Source organism: Hypanus sabinus, chromosome 17 (genome assembly GCF_030144855.1).
Source record: "Hypanus sabinus isolate sHypSab1 chromosome 17, sHypSab1.hap1, whole genome shotgun sequence".
NCBI lineage: Eukaryota > Metazoa > Chordata > Chondrichthyes > Myliobatiformes > Dasyatidae > Hypanus > Hypanus sabinus.
Genome location: NC_082722.1, coordinates 29,860,180 through 29,881,678, shown reverse-complemented (window position 1 = coordinate 29,881,678; position 21,499 = coordinate 29,860,180). Strand labels below are relative to the sequence as shown.

Below are 21,499 nucleotides of genomic sequence, written 5' to 3'. Positions count from 1 at the left end.
CTTGGGCGGCAGCTTAAAAAAAATCAGTTTAGCCATAAGATGGCCTGTTTAAAAGAAGACAAGTGGGGAAGCATATCAATAAATGGGCACAATACAATCACACTAGAGTAGTTGAACAAATAGCAGAAACTGAAAACTAGAAATATGTTAATTCAAGGAAATTTTATGTGAAAACGAATTATTGCATCTCGATAGGCATATATTTCTAGCATTTATATAGAAGCGCTAGAAAGTTTGTGAACCCTGTAGAATTTTCTCTTATTTCTGCATAAATATGACCTAAAATGTGATCAGATATTCACGTAAATCCTAAAAGTAGATAGAGAACCCAATTAAATAAACAACACAAAAAAAATAATACTTGTTCATTTATTGAGAAAAGTAATCCAGTATTACATGCATTTGTTGGAAAAAGCATGTGAACTTTCTACAAAAGGTATTTGGAATCAAGTGTTCTGATCAATGAGATGAGATTGGAGATGTGGGTGGCAGAGGTGCTCTGCCCTATAAAAAAGACTCTCAAAGTCAGGTTACTGACAGAGCGTGCTCTTCTCGAGAAAAATCTGTTTATGTGCACCATGTCTCGATCAAAGCAACTTTCAGGGGACCTTAGAAGAAGCGTGAAGCTGGAAAAGGCTACAAAAGCTTTTCTAAAGACCTGAGTGTTCATCAGTCCATGTTAAGAGAAATTGTCTACAAATGGAGGAAATTCGGTACTGTTGCTACTCTCCCTAGGACTGGGCATCCTGCAAAGATCACACCAAGAGCACAACATGCAATGCTGAAGGAGGTGAAAAAGAACCCAAGGGTAAACAGCAAAGACCTGCAGAAATCTCTAGAACTTGCTGAAGTGTCTATTCATGTGTCCTCTAAGAAAAACACTGAACAAGAATTGTGTTCATGGAAGGACACCACAGAGGAAACTACTGCTGTCCAAAATAAACTGCTACATGTCTCAAGTTTGAAAAAGTTGATCTTTTTGGCAAAAATGCACACAGCTATGTTTGGAGGAAATAGGGCACTGCACACCAACACCAAAACCTCATCCCAACTGTGAAGCATGGTGGAAGGAGCATCGTAGTTTGGGGCGGGTTTGCTGCCTCAGGCACTGGACAGCTTGCAATTGTTGAGGGAACAGTGAATTCAAAAACAGTATCGACATTTTACAGGAAAATGTCAGGGTAGCAGTCTGTCGCCTGAAGCTTAATGGAAGTTGGATAATGAAGAAAATTTGTATTTTGAAATGGTCTAGACAAAGTCCTGACCTTAATCCTATAGAAATGTTGTGAAGGACCTGAAGTGAGCAGTTCATGCAAAGAAGTCCAGCAACATCCCAGAGTTGAAGCAGTTTTGTAAAGAGAAATGGCATAAAATGGAAACATTTGGTTGAAGTTATTGCTGTACAAGAGGGTCACACCAGTTACTCAAAGCAAAGGTTCGCATACTTTTTCCAACAAATGCATGTAATATTGGATAATTTTTCTCAATAAATAAATGAACAAGTTTAATATTTTTTGTGTTATTTGTTTAATTTGATTCTCTTTATCTAGCTTTAGGACTTGTGTGAAGATCTGATCACATTTTAGATCATATTTATGCAGAAAGAGAAAATTCTACAGGGTTCACAAGCTTTCTAACACCACTGTATAATTGATATACAATTGGACTCCGGCAAATACCACTTCTTGAAAAAAGTGTGTGATTTAGGATGTTCACAATATTTTTAAAAAATTACAGAGGATGGAGATAGATAGTCTTTGTGACCTGAACTTTTTTTTCTATTTTAAAACTAAAACTTTTTGTGATGGCCTTTTTGCTTTGCTTTTTATAGAATACAATGACAAAACATGCTGAGAATTGCAGTGGGCCAGGAGGAGAAGAAGGTGATGCAGTAGAACGCAAGAAGAGCAAGGGACGAGGGAGGAAGCGAAAAATGCAATCCAAGAAAGGAGACTCTTCTGATAGTGGTAATATTATATTCATCAGTTCTCAACATTTAGCTCCATAATCTTGCCTTAATCAAAAATCATCTGTATTATCTCTACAGACAATAAGATTGGCAGTATCTTTGAAGCATTGCCATTCCATCTGACACACTAATGTACATGTTTAAAAATTGAACATCTAAAACCAAAATTTTTATACAATACCTGGGGTGCCTAAGACTTTTGCACAGTAATATATGTTAGTGTTTTGATCTATGTTTTTCAGTGGTATTCACACCTTTTGCTTAAAAAATGCCTTTTTTTTTACGAAGTTCTATAATGTCTACTCTGTTTAGTGACTCATAATGTGAAAAATTCAAGTCTATGGATTGATTCATGTTATTCTACTCATTGTGAATAGCAATGTCAGACTTAATATAACAGTAAAAATATTATGTAAAAGAGCCCAAAGTACAAAAAAATGTTAAAAGAATGTGTAGACTTTAGTCCAGTGCTAAACTGGGTATGCTTGAATATTCCTGTTTCCATTATGGTTACTTTTGCAGATGAAGATGATACTGCTGAACCTGAACTGGATGGTGATGAAGATGATGAGGCAGATGTGAGCAAGCCTGAGAAAGAGGAAGAGGAGGAGCAGCCCATTGTAGAAGTCATCCCAATACCTACGCCAGCCAAGAAAAGAAGGGGTCGACCACCTGGCAAAACTAATCAGTCAAACAAGAATACTGGTATTCTACTTTTTTAAAGTTATTCATGTAAACATACTATGCAGAAGTATCCTGTTTTTGGTGTAGCTTTGACCCTGTTTAAATGTTAACTGTAGTATTAATGAGCCACAATCATTTCACATATAAATTCTGCATAGCAAAACTTTGAGCATCAGAAGCTAGCTGTATGTTCCATATTTATTCTGAGCATGAGGCCATTAAGGACAACTCAGGTGACACCCAGCTGATACCCTAGTTGGGACAGATAACTTGATGAAATTGATTTGTTTGGCTTGGTTCCAGGCTGAGCTGATGCTGGGCCTAGAGTTTGCTTGTCTGTCTTTGTTTTACATATAATTTTGCCTTTGAATGGTTTGATGTTCTTCAATAATACGTTGACAGCATTAACTGTGGATTCAGTCTGTTGTCATTAATCAGCATAATAGGTTCCGTTTGCTGTTTAAAACAAGCGAGCCTTAGACTTGACAGTACTACTACTTGTAAGATTGTGTTATGCTAAATTAAGATATTCCTTTGCATCAGTCATTGCTTTGTCAGTGAAGGCCAGTGGCATAGCCCTCTTCTATTGGGATTCCTCAGTCTCTGATCCAATGACTGTCAGTTCTGGCATACAATAAATGTACAAACAAGAGAAGCTGATAAAGGGTCTTGACTCAAAATATCAACAGTTTACTTTTTTTCCCACAGATGTTGCCTGGGCTGCTGAGGCCCACCAGCATTTTGTGTATGTTGTGCTGATATTATAAATGTACCTGTCTCTGGACTGAGGATTTCCTGAATGGAGATAGGGAAAAAAATCTTTTTCTACTCATTTATATTTACACTTTTTAAGAACAATTTACATCCTTTAGTAATAGTTTTCATTAAGTACAATGTTCAGAACATATATGAAGTTGAAAGTTTCAATCACCAACCGAAGAAGAATAGCCCTTAACTTGGCAGTGGAGTTACTGGGGCACTATCTTTTGACTGTGTTTCTTTCCGTAGCAAGCTATTCTTATTTTTGCAAGGCCGAGTTGCTAGCTCAACGCTCAACCCGACTTGGATTCGAACTCAGGAACCTTCGCTCCTGAGTCCGGTGCTGATATTATTGCGCCACCAAGCGGGACACCTACCAAAGGCTGATGGGGTATTAGTAATAGAGTCAGCAAGTATCCTGCCTGAGGCTTGCTTGCCAGCAAGATCCCTTGGGTTCAATAGTAATTGAAATAGTGAAAACGGATCTCAGAGTTGACTGGTTGTGTATAATATAACCAGGGTTAATAAGGTTCTAAATAGAGCATTATGTTGGAAAATGTGAGGTTCACTTAGTAAAGGTTAAAAAAGTATATATATTCTTTTATCTGACAAATTAATAAATACTGCTTACTGGATGATGAAAACTACCACACAAAAAAAATAGGCAGGTAGGTGATATGTTGACTTAAAGCAAGTGGGTTTGAAAACAAAAGTAAGGCAAATTTGCTTCTATTGTATAGTAGTTTGTTGAGGCTTCTCAGACTTGTGCAAAGTTTTGGTCCTTTCTATTCCAAGGCAAAGTATGGTTCCATTGGAAGCAAAACCTGGATTAATACTTGGACTGAGGAATTGCCCTGTAAGGATACATTTGTGGAATGTTGGCTCTATTCGCTCAGGATTAGGAAAATGAAGAGTGAGGCTTACACAATTTTAAAAGGAATTGGTAGAAACCGAGATGTTTCCTGTAGTTAGGAGTATAAAACTAGTGCAATTGGGCTTGAAATAAGAAGTTGGTTGTGAAGACATTTCTTTATGTGAAGCATTTTTTTTTAAAAAACAAAAATCATAAAAATCTGTGTTGAATGGGGATCATCTTTCTCTGAATTTAGTTAAGAGTGTTAGGTTTTTGGTTACTAAAAGAATCAGAAGAAAAGTGATTGGACAAGAAAGTGGAGCAGGATAAGCTGTGATTTTATTGAATGATGGAGCAGGCTTAAGGGGTTCTTAAGTTAGTGTTCATTCATTATGCAGGTTAAAGAGGAGAATTTGAATTATATTGTCTAACCTGAGGAAATTAAAGAGGATTAAGCAGATAGTGAGATGAGTTAATACATTTGGTATGATCCAGAGTGAGCATCTTGCATTACAAACTAAAATTTACAAATATTTAAAATAGAAGACTGAGAACTGATAAATTAATTTGTGAAAAATGGGAAACCAGGCTGTGTAAAGGTGCAGATATTGGTGTTGTACAAAGGAGTGATACTAAATTCCTGGCACTTAACTATTCCAGAGGGAAAAAACCCTGACTAACTATTAACAAGCAGGTCTGTCATGGCTATTCTTTAGACTTGATTGACTTGGTAGTATGAAACAGCTGCAATTTGACATCTTGTTTAAGGAAAGAATATCTAATTTGTCAACCTGCAGCACTATTGTGTCTCTTTTCAATGTAAAAAGATAGTCCGTGTAATGTTTGCTTCTCCTTGTCCAGTTTCTTCTTGGAATGAAGTACTTTTGTTCAATTCCCCAGCTTCCAAAGCATGGTTCTGTTCAAGATACATTTACGTATGGTTTTAATTTTGTTCTATTTTCTGAACAGGAACGGGTCAACAGTTACAAGAACCTGGAACTACAACTATTGAAAACATCATTGTTGAAATAAAGAAAGAGCCTGAGGCGGAAGATGTACAGGCACAAGCAGGAATTGAGGCTCAGAATGGAGACATCACACCAGAGATGATCCTTAGTATGATGGACCGGTGATGGAGGAAGGCCAGGCATGCTAATAATATGGCCCTACGGAATAAAATAAACATGTATTTTTTTGCTTTGACACATGCTTATATGGAATGATTTAGGCCATTTAACCTTTTGAGTACTAGAGAATTTTTCATCAGGAAGCTAAATGAATATAGTCTAGTCCCTTCATATAGCATAGAATGCTATTTATGAATCAGAAAATTGTTATTTTATTTGTCAAAAATGTCCCCAATATGTTTCTCTGAATAATTTCTCAGTACTGAAATGGTACACCATGAGATGCTTTGTACGCTTTATGTACACTGGCCAGCAAACTAGTTTGCTGTCCTTAAATAACAATTGTGTACAGTATCTGTGCCGTCACTCCTTTTGCATAAGAGGAATGTTTCCTTGTGGCACGAAATATTGTGATATATATATGTTGCAAAGAACAAAGGCTATTTTTACCATAAAAATCCTGCCTTACTTAAGAGGAGAGTAGGTGGAAATTTGACTTGTAGTTAACTTTAAATACAAAAAATTGTGAATTTTTGGAAGAATAGCTATGACTTTGTGCAACCTGATTATAAATGGTAAGACAAATTTTGGTTTCTTTTGCAATAGTTGGATGTCTCACAGTGCAAATTACTGATTGCAAATATTTGTGTTACTGTTAAATTAAGTTCCAACTAAATGAATTATTTTAGAACTGACCACCCATAGTAACACTGACGTTTGTTGTGTGTTTGCCTTTTTTTTGTACAGGGCATCTCAAAAATGGTCATGCTTGTTGTAGATAACTTTTTTACATTTTAATCTTTTCTAGTGATTATGTATCAAAAGTGCAGGAGAGTAACATTTTAACCACTGCTTGAGACGTTTACAGATTATTTGTCACAAAGAGTCAAACTCTTCCGTGTTTGTGAATATGTGCAGAATCATGTAAAAAAATAATTTGCAAATTGAGCTGTTCAGAGCAGAAAATGTCAAATTGTAATGAGCACATTCACAGCATACTACAGATCCCTTTAAAGTTGCAGATTTTAATGTTGTAAATTTTAATTACTTATTTCCATTATAGGTTGGTTGTCTCCCACCTATTACTTTTCGCTTCTCTGAACCTCATGTATCTGATATATTTGTAAGAGGGCATGATGGAACTAATCCTTTAAAACTAGAAGAAGGCAGAGTTCTGAAGATTGATTATATCCATTTGTGCTTTGTGATGCAAAATAAAGTAATATGAAGTTTGCGCTGTTGCAGATAAGAGAAAGATGTGCCACAAAAGTATGTCAGAAAACATGCTTTATTTGCTGAATCAACATGAATTTTTTTTGTTCTAGATGAATTGCAATTAAATCTGCTTTCTGCCCCTTTTTAGCATTTGACTCTGGGTTGATTTTGTTTATTTTTATTGTGGCTGTACTGTTTTGGTGAAGAACAGGGAGTCATGCTGATGAGGAAGCAATGTAAAAATACTCTTTCAATGGGTTTGTGTAAGCTAGGGTAAAGCATCTAATTAATGTAGTGCTGTACAGCTGGTAAATAAACCATTTACCTGCCTTTCATGTGTTGTTTCATTTTGGTGAATTTTTATTGCATTTGCATATTCATTAATTGATATTTGATATTTAAATTTTTTTTGACTATAAATGGCATAATAGGTGACTGCATGGCTGTTTTTATAATGGTTCATAAAACACTGAAGTTCTGCTCTACTTTGCAAATTTAAGCAAGCTGTATTTTCATTTTATCTCAGATAATGCATTATATTCAGATTTGCTATTAATTAAATCCCACACTAGTTTCTATTTTCAAATGCATCTCAGAAAGGCTTGTAGAACAAAATTTTTGAACTTAATAAAGACTCTGAAATTCAAGGGCTTATTCCACTGGCACTGCTGCTAAGGGATTGAAATTTAAAAAAAATATAATTAGTTTGTTGAAAAATGTTTGTTAAACAGTCATTTATCAACCAAGAAGAGACTAATTTTGTATATAATGCATTACATCCTGGTGTATATTGAGAATGTGATTAATTTTTAATTAGTTATTGAAGTGTAGATTTTTTTGCTCTTCATTAATTGTCAGAGTGTGGTGCTGCTTTGTTACCTTAAAACTGCTGCAGTCCTTTCCCACTGCCACTAGGAAGTTTTTATTTATCGTATCAGTTGGGCATTTTTATAGCTTAGTAGCTTGGGCATTTTAAAGGGCAGTTAATAGCTGACTAGATGAGATCTGAAGCCACATACACTCAAGATCAAGTAAGGACATGATATTTCCTTCTTCCCTGGAGAGCAACCGTGATCCAAATATTTTTAATCTGTTGGTGACAGATTTTATGACATGTTATTTAAATCCTCAGATCTGAAGGTGAGATTTATGTATGTTTATATGATCAGTTGTCCATGGATACATTGTTATTATTTCAGCAACATGACCAAGTGTTTGAACAGTATGTTATGGAAGTATTGTGGGGTATACTTCTGGATTCATTATGGAAGATGTGCGTGTCTAATTTTCAAGAACATGTAGTTGAAGGATTGTGTTTTGGAAGTGCATCAAAATCTACGAGTTGGGACTGAATTTGCAATAACCAACTCTACATACTGAAAAGGATTAAGTTGTGAAAGATAAATATGATAATCTTTTTTATTGTACCAGTTCAAAAGTCCAACAACTATGTTGTTGCTTGCAGCTTTTAAGAGAAAATGAATCTTCAACCATCTGGGATGGCATTTCATCAAAACATTCATGATATGGCCAGTAAAGTGATGTAACATTTTCTTTCAATGCTAGTCAGGAAAATAATAATTTATAAATGGGATTAATTTTTCAAACACTCTTTATAACAAGCAAAAGGATAATTTAGATTTCAAATGTGCAAAACCTCAAGGGAAGAGCAGGTTGGAATTACTAATATTAAAATTTGTTTTCTGTTTACCCTTGTTCATAAACAAGCACTAACCCTGTTTGATGTCAAGATTTCAATTTGTACTGTTATTACACATAAATGAAATTCTGAAGTTGTATGCACCAGTTCTTGCCTGTGCAATTTTAATACATTGAAGAGCTTGGTTTAAAAAAAACACAAAAATGGAAAATCTCATCTCAAAATAAACTAGATTTACGTTTTTATATATTTGGTTTATATTTGTATTTGGAAGTAAGTAGTCATTTCAATCTTTAGTACAGATCATAAGTTGGAGGAAAACTGCTGTAAATTTTTCAAGGAAGTGGTAGCAGGACAGGAGCAACGGAGCAGAACCAGCATGGATTAATGAAATGAAGGACATGTTTGACAAACCTTCTACAAATCTTTCAGGTGTTAATGATCTGTATCATTAAGATGAAAATATGTCAGTTTGCTGATAATGAAGGGCTGAATGACAATGTTAGGCATGAAAGATACAAGGATCCATGTGACACAGTGCCTATATAAAGAATTTATCCTTATTGTTTTACAACATAGAATCAGAATTGAGTTTTTGACACTGGTCAACAGGAGAAGACTTCCCAATGAAAGTGAAAACAGGTCTTGACAAAGTGATCTAAATTAATTATAAATATAAAATTAAAAAATAATTGCCTAAGTATTCACCTCTAATATGACACACCAAATCTTCACTGGTGCAGCCAATTGATTTTAGAAGTCACATAATTAGTTAAATTGAGATCACTGTGAGCATTCGAGGTGTTTCTGTTGATTGTAGTAAAAATACAGCTGGCTGTACCTGGAAGGACTATACCATGAAGACAAAAGAACACGCCAAGCAACTCCATGAAAAGGTTATTGAAAAGCACAAGTCAGGAGGTAGAAGAAATTTCCAGGTCACTCAATATCCCTAGGAATACAGTTAAGTCAATTATCGAGAATATGGCACAGCTGTATATCTCCTTAAAGCAGGTTGTCCTCAAAAACTGAGTGGCTATGCAAGAAGGTGACTAGTGAGAGATGTATGACAGCTGGAGGAGTTAGAATCTTCAGTGGCTGAGGCACGAGTGACAGCATACAACTGTTGCTCAGGTGCTTCACCAGTCACAGTTTTATGACAGTGGCAAACAGAAGGCCACTGTTGAGAAAAAGTAACATGAAATCTTGGCTAGTTTGCCAAAAGGCATGTGGAGACTGAAGGCAGCTGGGTAAAGGTTCTGTGGTCTGATGAAACCAAAATTGAGCTTTTTGGCCATCAGCCTAAATGCAAGGTTGATGTAAGCCAAAAACCACACATCAAAAGCACCATCCCTATCATGAAGCATAGTGGTGGTTGCATTATGCTGTGGAGATGCTTTACTGAAGTAGGCCCTGGCTTGTGAAGGTAGAGGGTAAAATGTAGCAAAGTACAGGGAGATCTTGGAGGAAAACCTGATGCAGTCTGCAGGAGTACTGTGACTTTGGGAGAAGATTTGTTTTCCAGCAAGACAATGGCCCCAAGCACAAAGCCAAAGCTACACAGGAATGGCTTAAACACAACATTAATGATCTGGAGTGGCCAAGTCAGAGTCCTGACCTCAATCCAATCAAGAATTTGTGACAGGACTTGAATAGGGCTGTTCACTCATGATCTCCACGACAGAGCTTGAGCAGTCTTGTAAAGAGAAATGTGGAAAATTCACAGTGTCCTGAAAAGCAAAGCTGATAGAGACCTATCCACACAGACTCAAAGTTGTAATTTCTGCCAAAGGTGCATCTACTAAATACTGACTTGGTGTGAGTAATTATGCAATCAATTATTTTGTGTTCAGTAACTATAATAAATTTAGACCAATTTGTAGATATGTTTTTACTTTGAGATGAAAGTCTTTTCTTTTGATCAGTGTAAAAAAAAGCCAAAACAAATCCATCTTGATTCAATATTTTTTTAAAAAAACAAAATTTGAGAACTTCCAAGGGGGGGGCGAATACTTTTTATAGGTACTGTAGAACACTGAGTAAAAAGGTATGCCCACTGCCGATGAAATATAAATTCTGGAAATATATCTTCCACCTTGGTAGAAACAAAAATAATGTTTTTAGAGAGGTTGAAAGATACTGGTGTTTAGAACTTGGATGCCCTGATACATGAATCATTGAAAAAGTAACATGCAGGTCTTGTAAAGCCTGTGTAATGTCACTGAGTAGTGGATTCTGATTATACTCCGATTCCCCAATATTAAGCTGGGATCTGTCTCTCTAGTAAGACACAGTAAATAGTAGCGCCCTGCACATTGTAGAAAAAGTTTTGCAGGGACATTGTTCCTTCATCAGGTGCGCTAATGAGTACAAGAGTTGAGGTATAATGTTAAAGCACTACAGGATGATGGGAAGGCCATGCTTGGAGTACCCTGTATAATTCTGGTTGCCCTACAATAGGAACAATGTAATTAAATTGAAGGGAGTGTGTAAAACAAGGATTTACAAAGATGTAAATACACAGGCTGGGGAGCTTGGGTTGTATAAATGGCGGGATATACTCGGAGCACACATTTCAGTGTCCTCATGAAGGGTCCTGGCCTGAAACATCAGCAGTATCTCCTGTAGATGCTGCCTGGCCTGCTGAGTTCCTCCAGCATTATGTGTGTGTTACTTGGATATCCAGCATTTGCAAGTTTTCTCATGTTCATGATTGGGAAATACTAGGATTTTTTCCCCTGTGGAATGTAGAAGGCTGAGGGGGTGACCTTACCAAGGTGTATAAAATCAGGAGGGATGTAGATTATGTGAATAAAAGACTTTTTCCTGGTGTGTGGAAATTTGAAACTGGATGGTTTAAAGGTAGAGGGCAAAGATTCCAAAGGAACCCGAATGGCAACATTTTCACATAGAAGGTGGTGAGTATATTGAATAAACTGCCAGAGGAAGTGGTAGAGATGGGTACAGTTAATTGGATAGTGACATGTATAGGAAAGGTTTATAAGAATATTGACCATATGCAGATAAATGGGACTAGCTCAGTTTGACAATCTGGTCGCCGTGGATGGGTTTTCTAGAAGGCCCATTTTCCATGTGGTATGAGTCTACAACTGAGCTCTGAGACCCCTTTATGGTTAACAGATTCAAGCTTCGGTTCCTCTTGTCTAAAGAAAATAAATAACAAAAATATGTAAACAACTGTTGCTCCTTTTAATTTAAAAGAAGGCTATATTTATGTAATGTCTTGTGTGTTATGATGAAAATATGTGGTCATTTGTTTAAGATTTAATGCTCTTTTGAAATATGCAAAATTGATGTAACTCTGACAAAGTTTGCAAGACATTACTTCCTACAAAGAGAAACCCAGTAGCATGAATGGCAGCGATGCTTCACTACCAGATGAACTCAACACCTTCCATGCCGGCTCTGAAAGAGAGAACACAACTACAGCTGTGAAGATCCCTGCTGCACCTGATGACCCTGTGATCTCTGTCTCAGAGGCCGATGTTAGGCTGTCTTTAAAGAGAGTGAACCCTCGCAAGGCAGAAGGTCCTGTTGGAGTACCTGGTAAGGCTCTGAAAACCTGTGCCAACCAGCTTGCGGGAGTACTCAAGGACATTTTCAACCTCTCACTGCTATGGGTGGAAGTTTCCACTTACTTTAAAAAGGCAACTATTATACCAGTGCCTAAGAATAATAATGTGGGTTGCCTTAATGACTATCACCCAGTAGAACTCACTTCTATAGTGATGAAATGCTTTGAGAAGTTGGTCATAATGTCTGAACTCCTGCCTCAGCAAGGACCTGGACCCATTGCAATTTGCCTATCGGCACAATAGGTGAACAGCAGGCACAATCTCAATAGCTCTTTACATGGCCTTAGACAACCTGGACAACACAAACACCTACGTCAGGATGCTGTTCATTGACTATAGCTCAGCATTTAATACCATCATTCCCACAATCCTGATTAAGAAGTTACAGAACCTGGGCCTCTGTACCTCCCTCTGCAATTGGTTCATCGATTTCCTAACTGGAAGACCACAATCTGTGTGGATTGTTGATAACATACACTCCTTGCTGATGATCAACACTGGCGCACCTCGGGTGTGTGCTTAGCCCACTGCTGCACACTCTATATATATGTGGCTGTGTGGCATGGCATAACTCAAATACCATCTGTAAATTTGCTGACAATACAACTGAAGAATCTCAGGTGATGAGAGGGCGTACAGGTGTGAGATATGCCAACTAGTGGAGTGGTGCTGCAGCAAAAACCTGGCACTCAATGTCAGTAAGATGAAAGACCTGATTGTGGACTTAAGGAAGGGTAAGACGAAGGAACACATCTCTCATAGAGAGATCAGAAGTGGAGAGAGTGAGTATTTCCGAGTTCCTGGGTGTTAAGATCTCTGAGGAGCTAACCTGGTCCCAACATATCGATGTAGTTATAAAGAAAACAAGACAGCAGCTATAACAACTAGGAGTTTGAAGAGATTTGGCATGTCACCAAATACACTCAAAAACCTCTATAGTTGTATCGTGGAGAGCATTCTGACAGGCTGCATCACTATCTGGTAATGGAGGGGCTACTGTACAGGACCAAAAGAAGCTGCAGAAGGTTATAAATCTAGTCAGCTCCATCTTGGATACTAGCCTACAAAGTACCCAGGACATGTTCAGTGAGCGGTGTCTCAGAAAGGCAGCTTCAATTATTAAGAACCTCAAGCACCCAGTGCATGCCCTTTTCTCAATGTTACCATCAGGTAGGAAATGAAGAATCCTGAAGGCACACACTCAGCAATTCAGGAACAGACTCTTCTCCTCTGCCATCTGATTCCTAAATGGACATTGAGCCCTTGGACAGTACCTCACTTTTTTTTTAAAGATGCAGTATTTCTGTTTTTGCACGTTTTAAAAAATTTATAAATTTAAAAAATTCATTAATTGTATACTGTAATTGATTTACTTATTATTATTTTATATTTTATTATTTTATTATTATTTTTTTCTCTGCTAGATTATGTATTGCATTGAACTGCTGCTGCTAAGTTAACAAATTTCATGTCACATGCCGATGATAATAAACCTGATTCTGAGATAATTTTGATATTGGAATTGTGTTAGTTACCACTGGCAGCACAGTAGCATAGCTGTTAGCTATATTCCGTTACGACAATAGCAGCCGGGTTCAATTACACCTCTGCCTGTAAGGAGTTTGTACATTCTTGCCACGACCACATGGGTTTCCTCCCACATCCCAAAGACGTATGAGGGTAGGGTTAGTAAGTTGTAGGCTTGCCATGCTGCCACCAGAAGCATGGCAGCATGGTCAGCAAGGCACCAGCACATCCTTGGACCCTTCTTTTGATACCAATAAACATGGAACTTAAACACGACATAATGGAGGAGAACAAGAAAAAAGCAGTAGGTGGATTAGGATCTTTCCAATACAACAAAATGGCTCTCCTAGCCAATGAAGTTGAAAAAGCTATCATGCGTTGAGTGGAACCTGGAAAATTTCCTGCTTCATTTGGAGTAATCCCATAGATTGCTGTAAATGAATTAGGTTGTAGGTCCAAACCTATGACTTTTGATAACATTCTGAAAACATCTCTCCAAAAATTATTTAACTTTATACAGGACCAAAACGTATGAGTTAAGGTAGCCACATCAGTGTTGCATCTATCATAGGTGGGATTTATATTAGAAAAAACATCCGCTAATTTATCTTTTGACATATGCGCCCTGTGTACTACCTTGAACTGAATCAAGGAGTGATGGGCGGAGATAGATGAATTGTTAACTAAATGATAAATTTTATTCCATTGATCATCTGAAAATGACTCCTGAAGTTCCAATTCCCAAGCACGTTTAACCTGATCATTAGACTTCATTCATAAATTCATTAGCTGTTTATATATAATGGCTATCAATCCTTTTTGAAATGGTTTAAGCTGAACAATAACATCTATCATATTTGGTAAATGAGCAAATGGGTAATTCGGTAACAAATTGCATAAAAAATTCCTAACTTGTAAATATCTAAAAGATTGTGCATTAGATATATCATATTTATCCACTAGCTGTGAAAAAGACATTAAATAATCCTCTAAAAATAAATCTAAAAAAGTTTTTATTCCCTTAATTTTCCATGTTAAAAAGGCCTTATCCAGAATTGATTGTTTAAAAAAATAGTTAAGATGGATATTTCTAGAGAGAACAAAGTTACTTAAGTCAAAAAATCAGTGAAACCGAAACTGAATTTTTAATGTATGTCTAACAATGGGACTAAAATCTGGTCTACCAATCCTAGGATTGGGAAGTCACATTGCAATTTTGTTATTGATTAAATTGCAATATTCCTTATAAAGTCAAAGATTGTTACATCAAAATCCCTACTAAAAGGAAATTAGTTTTTTTTAGATAATATCACATGGAAGAGAAAACCAGATATATTCTGCCTATTTTGTACAAATGTGCCAGGGATTCTGAGATATTACAGCCCCTTTAAAGTTGCAAGTAATATATTACATTCGGTCAAAACTACTGTATAAAAATAGGTAGAAACTGATTTAATTTTCTCTACTATCCCACTGTAGCCTTTAAATTTATGGTCAATAATGTACTTTAATAATATTTAAAGAACTTCTTGATGTTTCCTTTCTATCTCAATAGGTTTCACTACTTTGTTAGCCATGCTAAAAAAATCTGCTAACCTGCTATTATTTAATGTTGTTTTTATTGAATGATTCCCACTTTACTAAGACAACTCTGTTCTATTAATTTGAGAAGTTGGATGTACAGTGGAATTTTATGAGACTTTTAATGAAATGCTTACATCACATCTTTGTCAAATTTTCACTGCTTCTATATCCTCTGGGAATCTTACAAAAACTTTTTATGAGCCATCAGTTTCATTGATTCCTAAAAAAGGAGAAGATTTGTCTGAATGTGCCTCCTATAGACCAATTTCCTTATTGAATGTGGATTTTAAAATTCTAAGATTTTAGCCAATAGACTTGAAAATATTTTGCCTACTGTTATCTCAAATGATCAAACTGGATTTATTAAAAATAACAATTCATATTTTAATATTTGAAGATTGTTAAATATTATTTATTCTCCCTCAGTTAAAGAATCGGAATGTATTGTTTCTCTCGATGCAGAGAAAGCTTTTGACAGGGTGGAATGGCCTTATTTGTTTCAGGTTTTGGAGAGGTTTAATTTTGGTCCGGGATTTATTTCCTGGATCAAACTGATTTATCAAGCCCCGATGGCTGTGGTTATAACTAACAATCAAAAATCTCCTTATTTTAGATTATATAGAGGAACCCGTCGGGGTTTCCCTTTTAGTCCTTTATTGTTTAATTTGGTTTTAGATTCATTTGCTATCGCCCTTAAGGATTCCAATTCTGTTCAGGGTATTAAGAGAGGGGATAAAGTACATAAGGTTTCACTATACACAGATGATTTATTAGTTTACATTTCAGACCCTAGGAAATCTATTCCCTCTATGATATCCATATTTACTGAATTTAGTACTTTCTCTGGATATAAATTAAATTTACATGAAAGTGAATTATTTCCTATTAATAATTATTCTGATTATTATGATCAAATACCTTTTAATATTGCTAAAAATTATTTTGCCTATCTTGGTATTAAAATTACTAAAAATTTTGAAGCTTTATTTAAGTATAATTTTCTTCCTCTAATTGAATATATACAAAAAATGCTTTCCAAATGGTCATCTATGACAATGTCATTAATTGGTCGATAAATGCTATAAAAATGGCAATTTTACCGAAATTTCTATATATGTTTCAAGCTGTTCCACCCTTTGTCCCGAAAACATTCTTTGATAGAATAGATTCTACGATACTGTCATATATCTGGAATAATAAGAGTTCTAGAGTGAGTAAACCTCTATTACAAAAATTAAAAAAGATGAAGGCTTGGCATTACCAAACTTTAGATTTTATTACTGGGCAATTAATATTCATTATATTACTTTTTGGATTTACGGTGTAGATAATCAGGACTGTCCTTCACGGTTGGACGGAGGAGAACTCGGTAAGGGGGGTTTCTTTGGCTTCCTTACTGGCAGCTCCTCTTCCTTTTCCTCTTCTTTTTTCTCTTCCATGTGATATTATCTAAAAGAAAAACTAATTTCCTTTTGCTAGGGATTTTGATGTACCATTCTTTGACTGTATAAGGAATATTGCAATTTAATCAATAACAAAATTGCAATCTGACTAATGACAAGGTTTGACAATTTATTACAGGCATCCACAATTGAGAGGACATTGCATGACATAATCCACTATGTAAATTTAGATACCAGTACCTTAAATTTTTGAAGTATCTGCTTGAATTTGGCAAACTACAGTAAGTTGGTATTTTTTTTAAAGGGTGAATTTATGTTGTGATTCAATGTTGCCAATGTATTTGGGGAGAAAGGACATATGAGTTAACGTAATACATTACTTGCAACTTTAAAGGGGCTATAATGTCTCAGAATCCCTGGCACATTTGTACAAAATAGGCAGAATATATTTAGTTTTCTCTTCCATTCGACACTATCTAAAAGAAAAACTCTTTCTAAGGAGTTTCTATGTTCTCCCTGTGAATGTGTGGGTTTTCTCTGGGTGCTCTGGTTTCCTCCCACAGTCCACAGCTGTACAAGTTGGTAGGTTAACTGGTCATTGGAAATTGTCCTGTGGTTAAGCTGGGTTAAATCGGGGAATGCTGGGCAGCACAGCTCGAAGGGACTATGCTGTGCAGTACTCAATAAATAAATGTGGCACAAAATTGTCCAAATCATTCAAAGAATAATACACTTTTACAGTAGCTTACATAGTTCCAAAGTTGTATTCTATAGAGTGCATACTATAGCATGTGATTGATGTTTATGATTGATTATGATGAACAAGTTAAAATCTTTTTTACATAAACCATCACAGGATTAGATGGTGCAATGCTTAGCCACAAGATGGCGCTAAAGATCCAGCTGTGAGCTCCTGCCAAAGAGGTGCGTAAAGCATTGCAGCCTGGAAATCCACCTGCATCATGCTATTCCTTACCCCACCTCTTGCCCACCCCCACCCCATCCTTCAACCCTCAGTTTTGCAATTGAGTTGATTTCATTTAACCCCATTAATTAAAGTAGGTAATTCTGACAAGTGCAAAGCCTCACAACACAACCCTGATTGCCAGTAGGTGCCAAGCCTGGTTGCTATTGTCTCTTTGTTGTCACCTTGAATCAATCCATCGTCCCTGTTCTTATGCTGATATCTCGATTAAGTGTTGAATTCATCCTCTCTGATCTCAGCATATTTTCAGTCCTATTAACTAACATTTCTTCAATCGTGATGAACTACTCTTTTTGCCTTTGTTCCTATTGTATTCTTGGCCTGTTATGAGTGTTTACTTTAGCACCTGACCACACAATGCTCACCTGGAAACCAGTGAACCTGGCTGTGTGTGTTCCCTACCCCACTAAACTGCTTTATTCAAATACAAAAGGCTATTTTGTCCTGAAGAAGAATCTTGGCCTGAAACATTGGTTGTTTATTCATAGATGGTGCTTGGCCTGCTGAGTTACTCCAGAATTTTGTGTGTGTTCATTTGCACTGCTAAGTGACTCTGTGGCGTCACAGATCTACAGGCTAAGATGGATTATGTATAGCCTCTGGAGCCAAGCTTGCTTACAAACAGGCAGTAAGAGGAAAGGAAGTAAAAAGGGAGAGGCAGTACATTTGGCATTCTTAAAATAAAGTAACCATAAATTTGCTATGCATGAATTGAAGCAAAACACCAGCAAACTGGATGATAATACAGAAGATTTTATTAGCTATATGGTAATAAATGGTGGAAGGTGTGGATGCAATGGACTATGCAATAGTTCTAACTCCTAATATTGAATAACCTGATGCTATCCAGGCTAGGAAAAGGATGATTCCAATGTGGTCAATTGGGATTGAAGAACTGCTTTAAACTGAAGCTTGTCCAAGCTGAGAGTCCCAAGTTGCTCATGAAAATAATGTTCGAAATGCTGTTGTGAACATTTATGGAAGTTATTATTTACAAATATTTGGGGATGTTTGATATGTTTGAGTATCACCTACTTAGGGAAACTTTCCATAGAAAACTTCAGCCTCATTTATTTACCTTTATTAGTTGGAGTTCTAAGACGGTCTGGTAGTTGGCAGAGGCAAAGCTGAAGCTGATGTTTATAGTTTGAATGAATGTTATAGATTCCTTTAAAGTTGCCCTTATCTACCCAGCAAAATGAGTAATTAAGCTGAAAGTATAAGAGTGAATCTAGCTTAAGGTGACCTGACAAATCTCATTATGGCGCATTGTGTTCGGGTTGAACTCAAAGTATTAAATGCTTTGGATATTTTCTTATTAGTTCATTACAGTCACATGTACTGAGAAACTTTTTTTTGTATGCCAGTCAGGCAGATCATGCAGTAATCAGAAAGCAAAATGCAGAATATAGTCCTAAAGGTAGAATGAAACTGCAGTGCAGGTAAGTGATGTGCAGGGGCATTGAGGAAGTAGATTGGGAGATCACATTACAACAGGATTGAAACTGCCCTCAAGTCATGTGCAATTCAAGCTTTTGTAATTTCTGCCTGATAGGAGAGGGTGAAGAAAGGTGACATGTGGGAGGGGTTCTTGATTATGATGGCGGCTTTCTCAAGTCATCAGGAAGTGTAAATGGATTCAGTGGAGGAGAGGTTGGTTTCACAACTCTCTGTCTTTAGCGGAGCAATTGCCCAACTGAGCTCTACTACATCCAGATTGGATGTTTTCTGTGGTGCATTCATGAAAATTGATAAGCATATTTGGAGACATGCCGAATTTCCTTGGCCTTTTTTGGCTGTAGTTTCAAAGAAGCTGAACCGAGACAAATTGTTGGTGATGTTTACACCTCAGAGCTCAAAGCTTTCAGACTATCTTCGTCCTAGCACCAGTAATACAGACACCACGCTTCCTGAGGTCAATGACCAACTTCTTCATTTTGCTAATATTGAGGAAAAGTTTGTTAACTTGACACCACGTCACCAGGCTCTCCATTTCCTTCCTATGCTCCATCTTGCCATTGTTTGAGATCTACAGGGGTGTCATCTACAAACTTGTAAATGGAGTTAGAGCAGAACTTTCCCACACTGTTTTCAGTTCAGTAGTGAGTTCAAGGAGTATATATAAGGGTATAAATATACAGTATAAGCAACTAAAGTAAATATTTTCTTGATTATTAAAATTGATGTGGTTCCTTTGTTGAACTACATGGGCCCTGTTGGAATGTATAAAATTCCAGAATTTGGAGCCGTTGGCAAGGCAACAGACAATAATTCATTCGCAAAATGATTAAGGACTCTGATACTAATTTAGAAATTGAAATCCTAGAAATTTCCTGCACAGAAAGAAGCTGTATCCCCTGTGCCAGCTTTTCACCGGTTAAGAGAATGGGAATGTTGACATGTCAATGATACATCTACTGGAAGAATAGTTTATTAGTTAGTCACAGTACAGTACTTCTTCGCAGCACCCAGAAGTCAGTGCCGTGCAGTTTTGTCTCCTGTTGGACAGTTGCAATTCCACTTTGGACTTAAATATCTTTTCACTTATTGCTTTATCACAAATTTTGAGTAGGCATTACTTTTGTCAGGTGTCCTCCAAGTTGGATCAATGTGGTATCAGTTCTCTTTCACAACTGTGTTCTTTGAAAATCTGTTTATAATAGAACAGCAGAGTAATCTGGTAAGCATTATTCCCTTTCTTGTATCCATTCTGGGCTGGTCTGTATTCAACTCGACTACTAGATCTAAAAAGGAAATTAACTGCTCTTTTTCTGCATTTTGATCGAAGTATTAAGGATAATTTTATTCTTATTAGAGTTAGATTTTTGTTGAACTATTTATACTCTTGAACAGTCTTTCCCTTCATTAAATCCTGATACCAAACATAATCTTCCTTTTTTTTTCTTTACCTATTCCTTGATCCTCTGGGGTTCTCTACACTTGTATCTGCTGATCTTTACCCTTACAGGAACATTAGTGTTGCACCATCAATAACTCACTCTGAGACGTAAAGGCGAGATATCGGCTTTTATTGACTGGAAGAAAGAACCAGCAGTGAGTGACCACCATACTACATCCTGGAGACTGAGATGCCGGCCCCAGGCTCTGATCGCCTTTATACAGGGGTCTGTGGGAGGAGCCACAGGAGCAGTCAGCAGGGGGCGTGTCCAGACAGGCACATAGTTCACCACACTCACTCCCCCTTTGTTTTAAAAGAGTCCCCATGTGGCAAAGTTTCTTACAGGTTAAGTCTATCAGGTGGTCGAATCTGTCGCTGCGATCTACGTAGCACCGGCTGTGATTGCACAGATGCCGGTGGTGGTGATTGCACAGGAGCCGGTGGTGGTGATTACACAGGTGCCGGTGGTGGTGATTGCACAGGTGCCGGTGGTGGTGATTGCACAGGTGCCGGTGGTGGTGATTGCACAGGAGCCGGTGGTGGTGATTGCACAGGAGCCGGTGGTGATTGCACAGGAGCCGGTGGTGGTGATCGCACAGGTGCCGGTGGTGATTGCACAGGTGCCGGTGGTGGTGATTACACAGGTGCCGGTGGTGGTGATTGCACAGGAGCCGGTGGTGGTGATTGCACAGGAGCCGGTGGTGATTGCACAGGAGCCGGTGGTGGTGATTGCACAGGTGCCGGTGGTGGTGATCGCACAGGAGCCGGTGGTGGTGATTACACAGATGCCGGTGGTGGTGATTGCACAGGAGCCGGTGGTGGTGATTGCACAGGAGCCGGTGGTGATTGCACAGGAGCCGGTGGTGGTGATTGCACAGGAGCCGGTGGTGGTGATTGCACAGGAGCCGGTGGTGGTGATTGCACGGGAGCCGGTGGTGGTGATTGCACAGGAGCCGGTGGTGGTGATTACACAGATGCCGGTGGTGGTGATTGCACAGGAGCCGGTGGTGGTGATTGCACAGGAGCCGGTGGTGGTGATTGCACAGGTGCCGGTGGTGGTGATTGCACAGGTGCCGGTGGTGGTGATTGCACGGGAGCCGGTGGTGGTGATTGCACAGATGCCGGTGGTGGTGATTGCACGGGAGCCGGTGGTGGTGATTGCACAGATGCCGGTGGTGGTGATTGCACAGGAGCCGGTGGTGGTGATTGCACAGGAGCCGGTGGTGGTGATTGCACAG

The 21,499-nt window shown here is 37.7% G+C and overlaps 1 protein-coding gene across 4 annotated transcripts in view; it reads left to right on the top strand.

The window, feature by feature from the left end:
• The window catches only part of ctcf (CCCTC-binding factor (zinc finger protein)), a 32,757-nt gene extending 25,820 nt beyond the window's left edge, over positions 1-6,937 (top strand). For all 4 annotated transcript variants that reach the window (XM_059992768.1, XM_059992770.1, XM_059992771.1 and 1 more), the window contains exons 9-11: positions 1,832-1,967; positions 2,492-2,674; positions 5,235-6,937. In XM_059992768.1, coding sequence (XP_059848751.1) covers positions 1,832-1,967; positions 2,492-2,674; positions 5,235-5,398 — 483 coding nt within the window. In that variant the 3' untranslated portion in view covers positions 5,399-6,937. The remainder of the gene's footprint in view (positions 1-1,831; positions 1,968-2,491; positions 2,675-5,234) is intronic.
• The last annotated feature ends 14,562 nt before the right edge of the window (positions 6,938-21,499 follow it).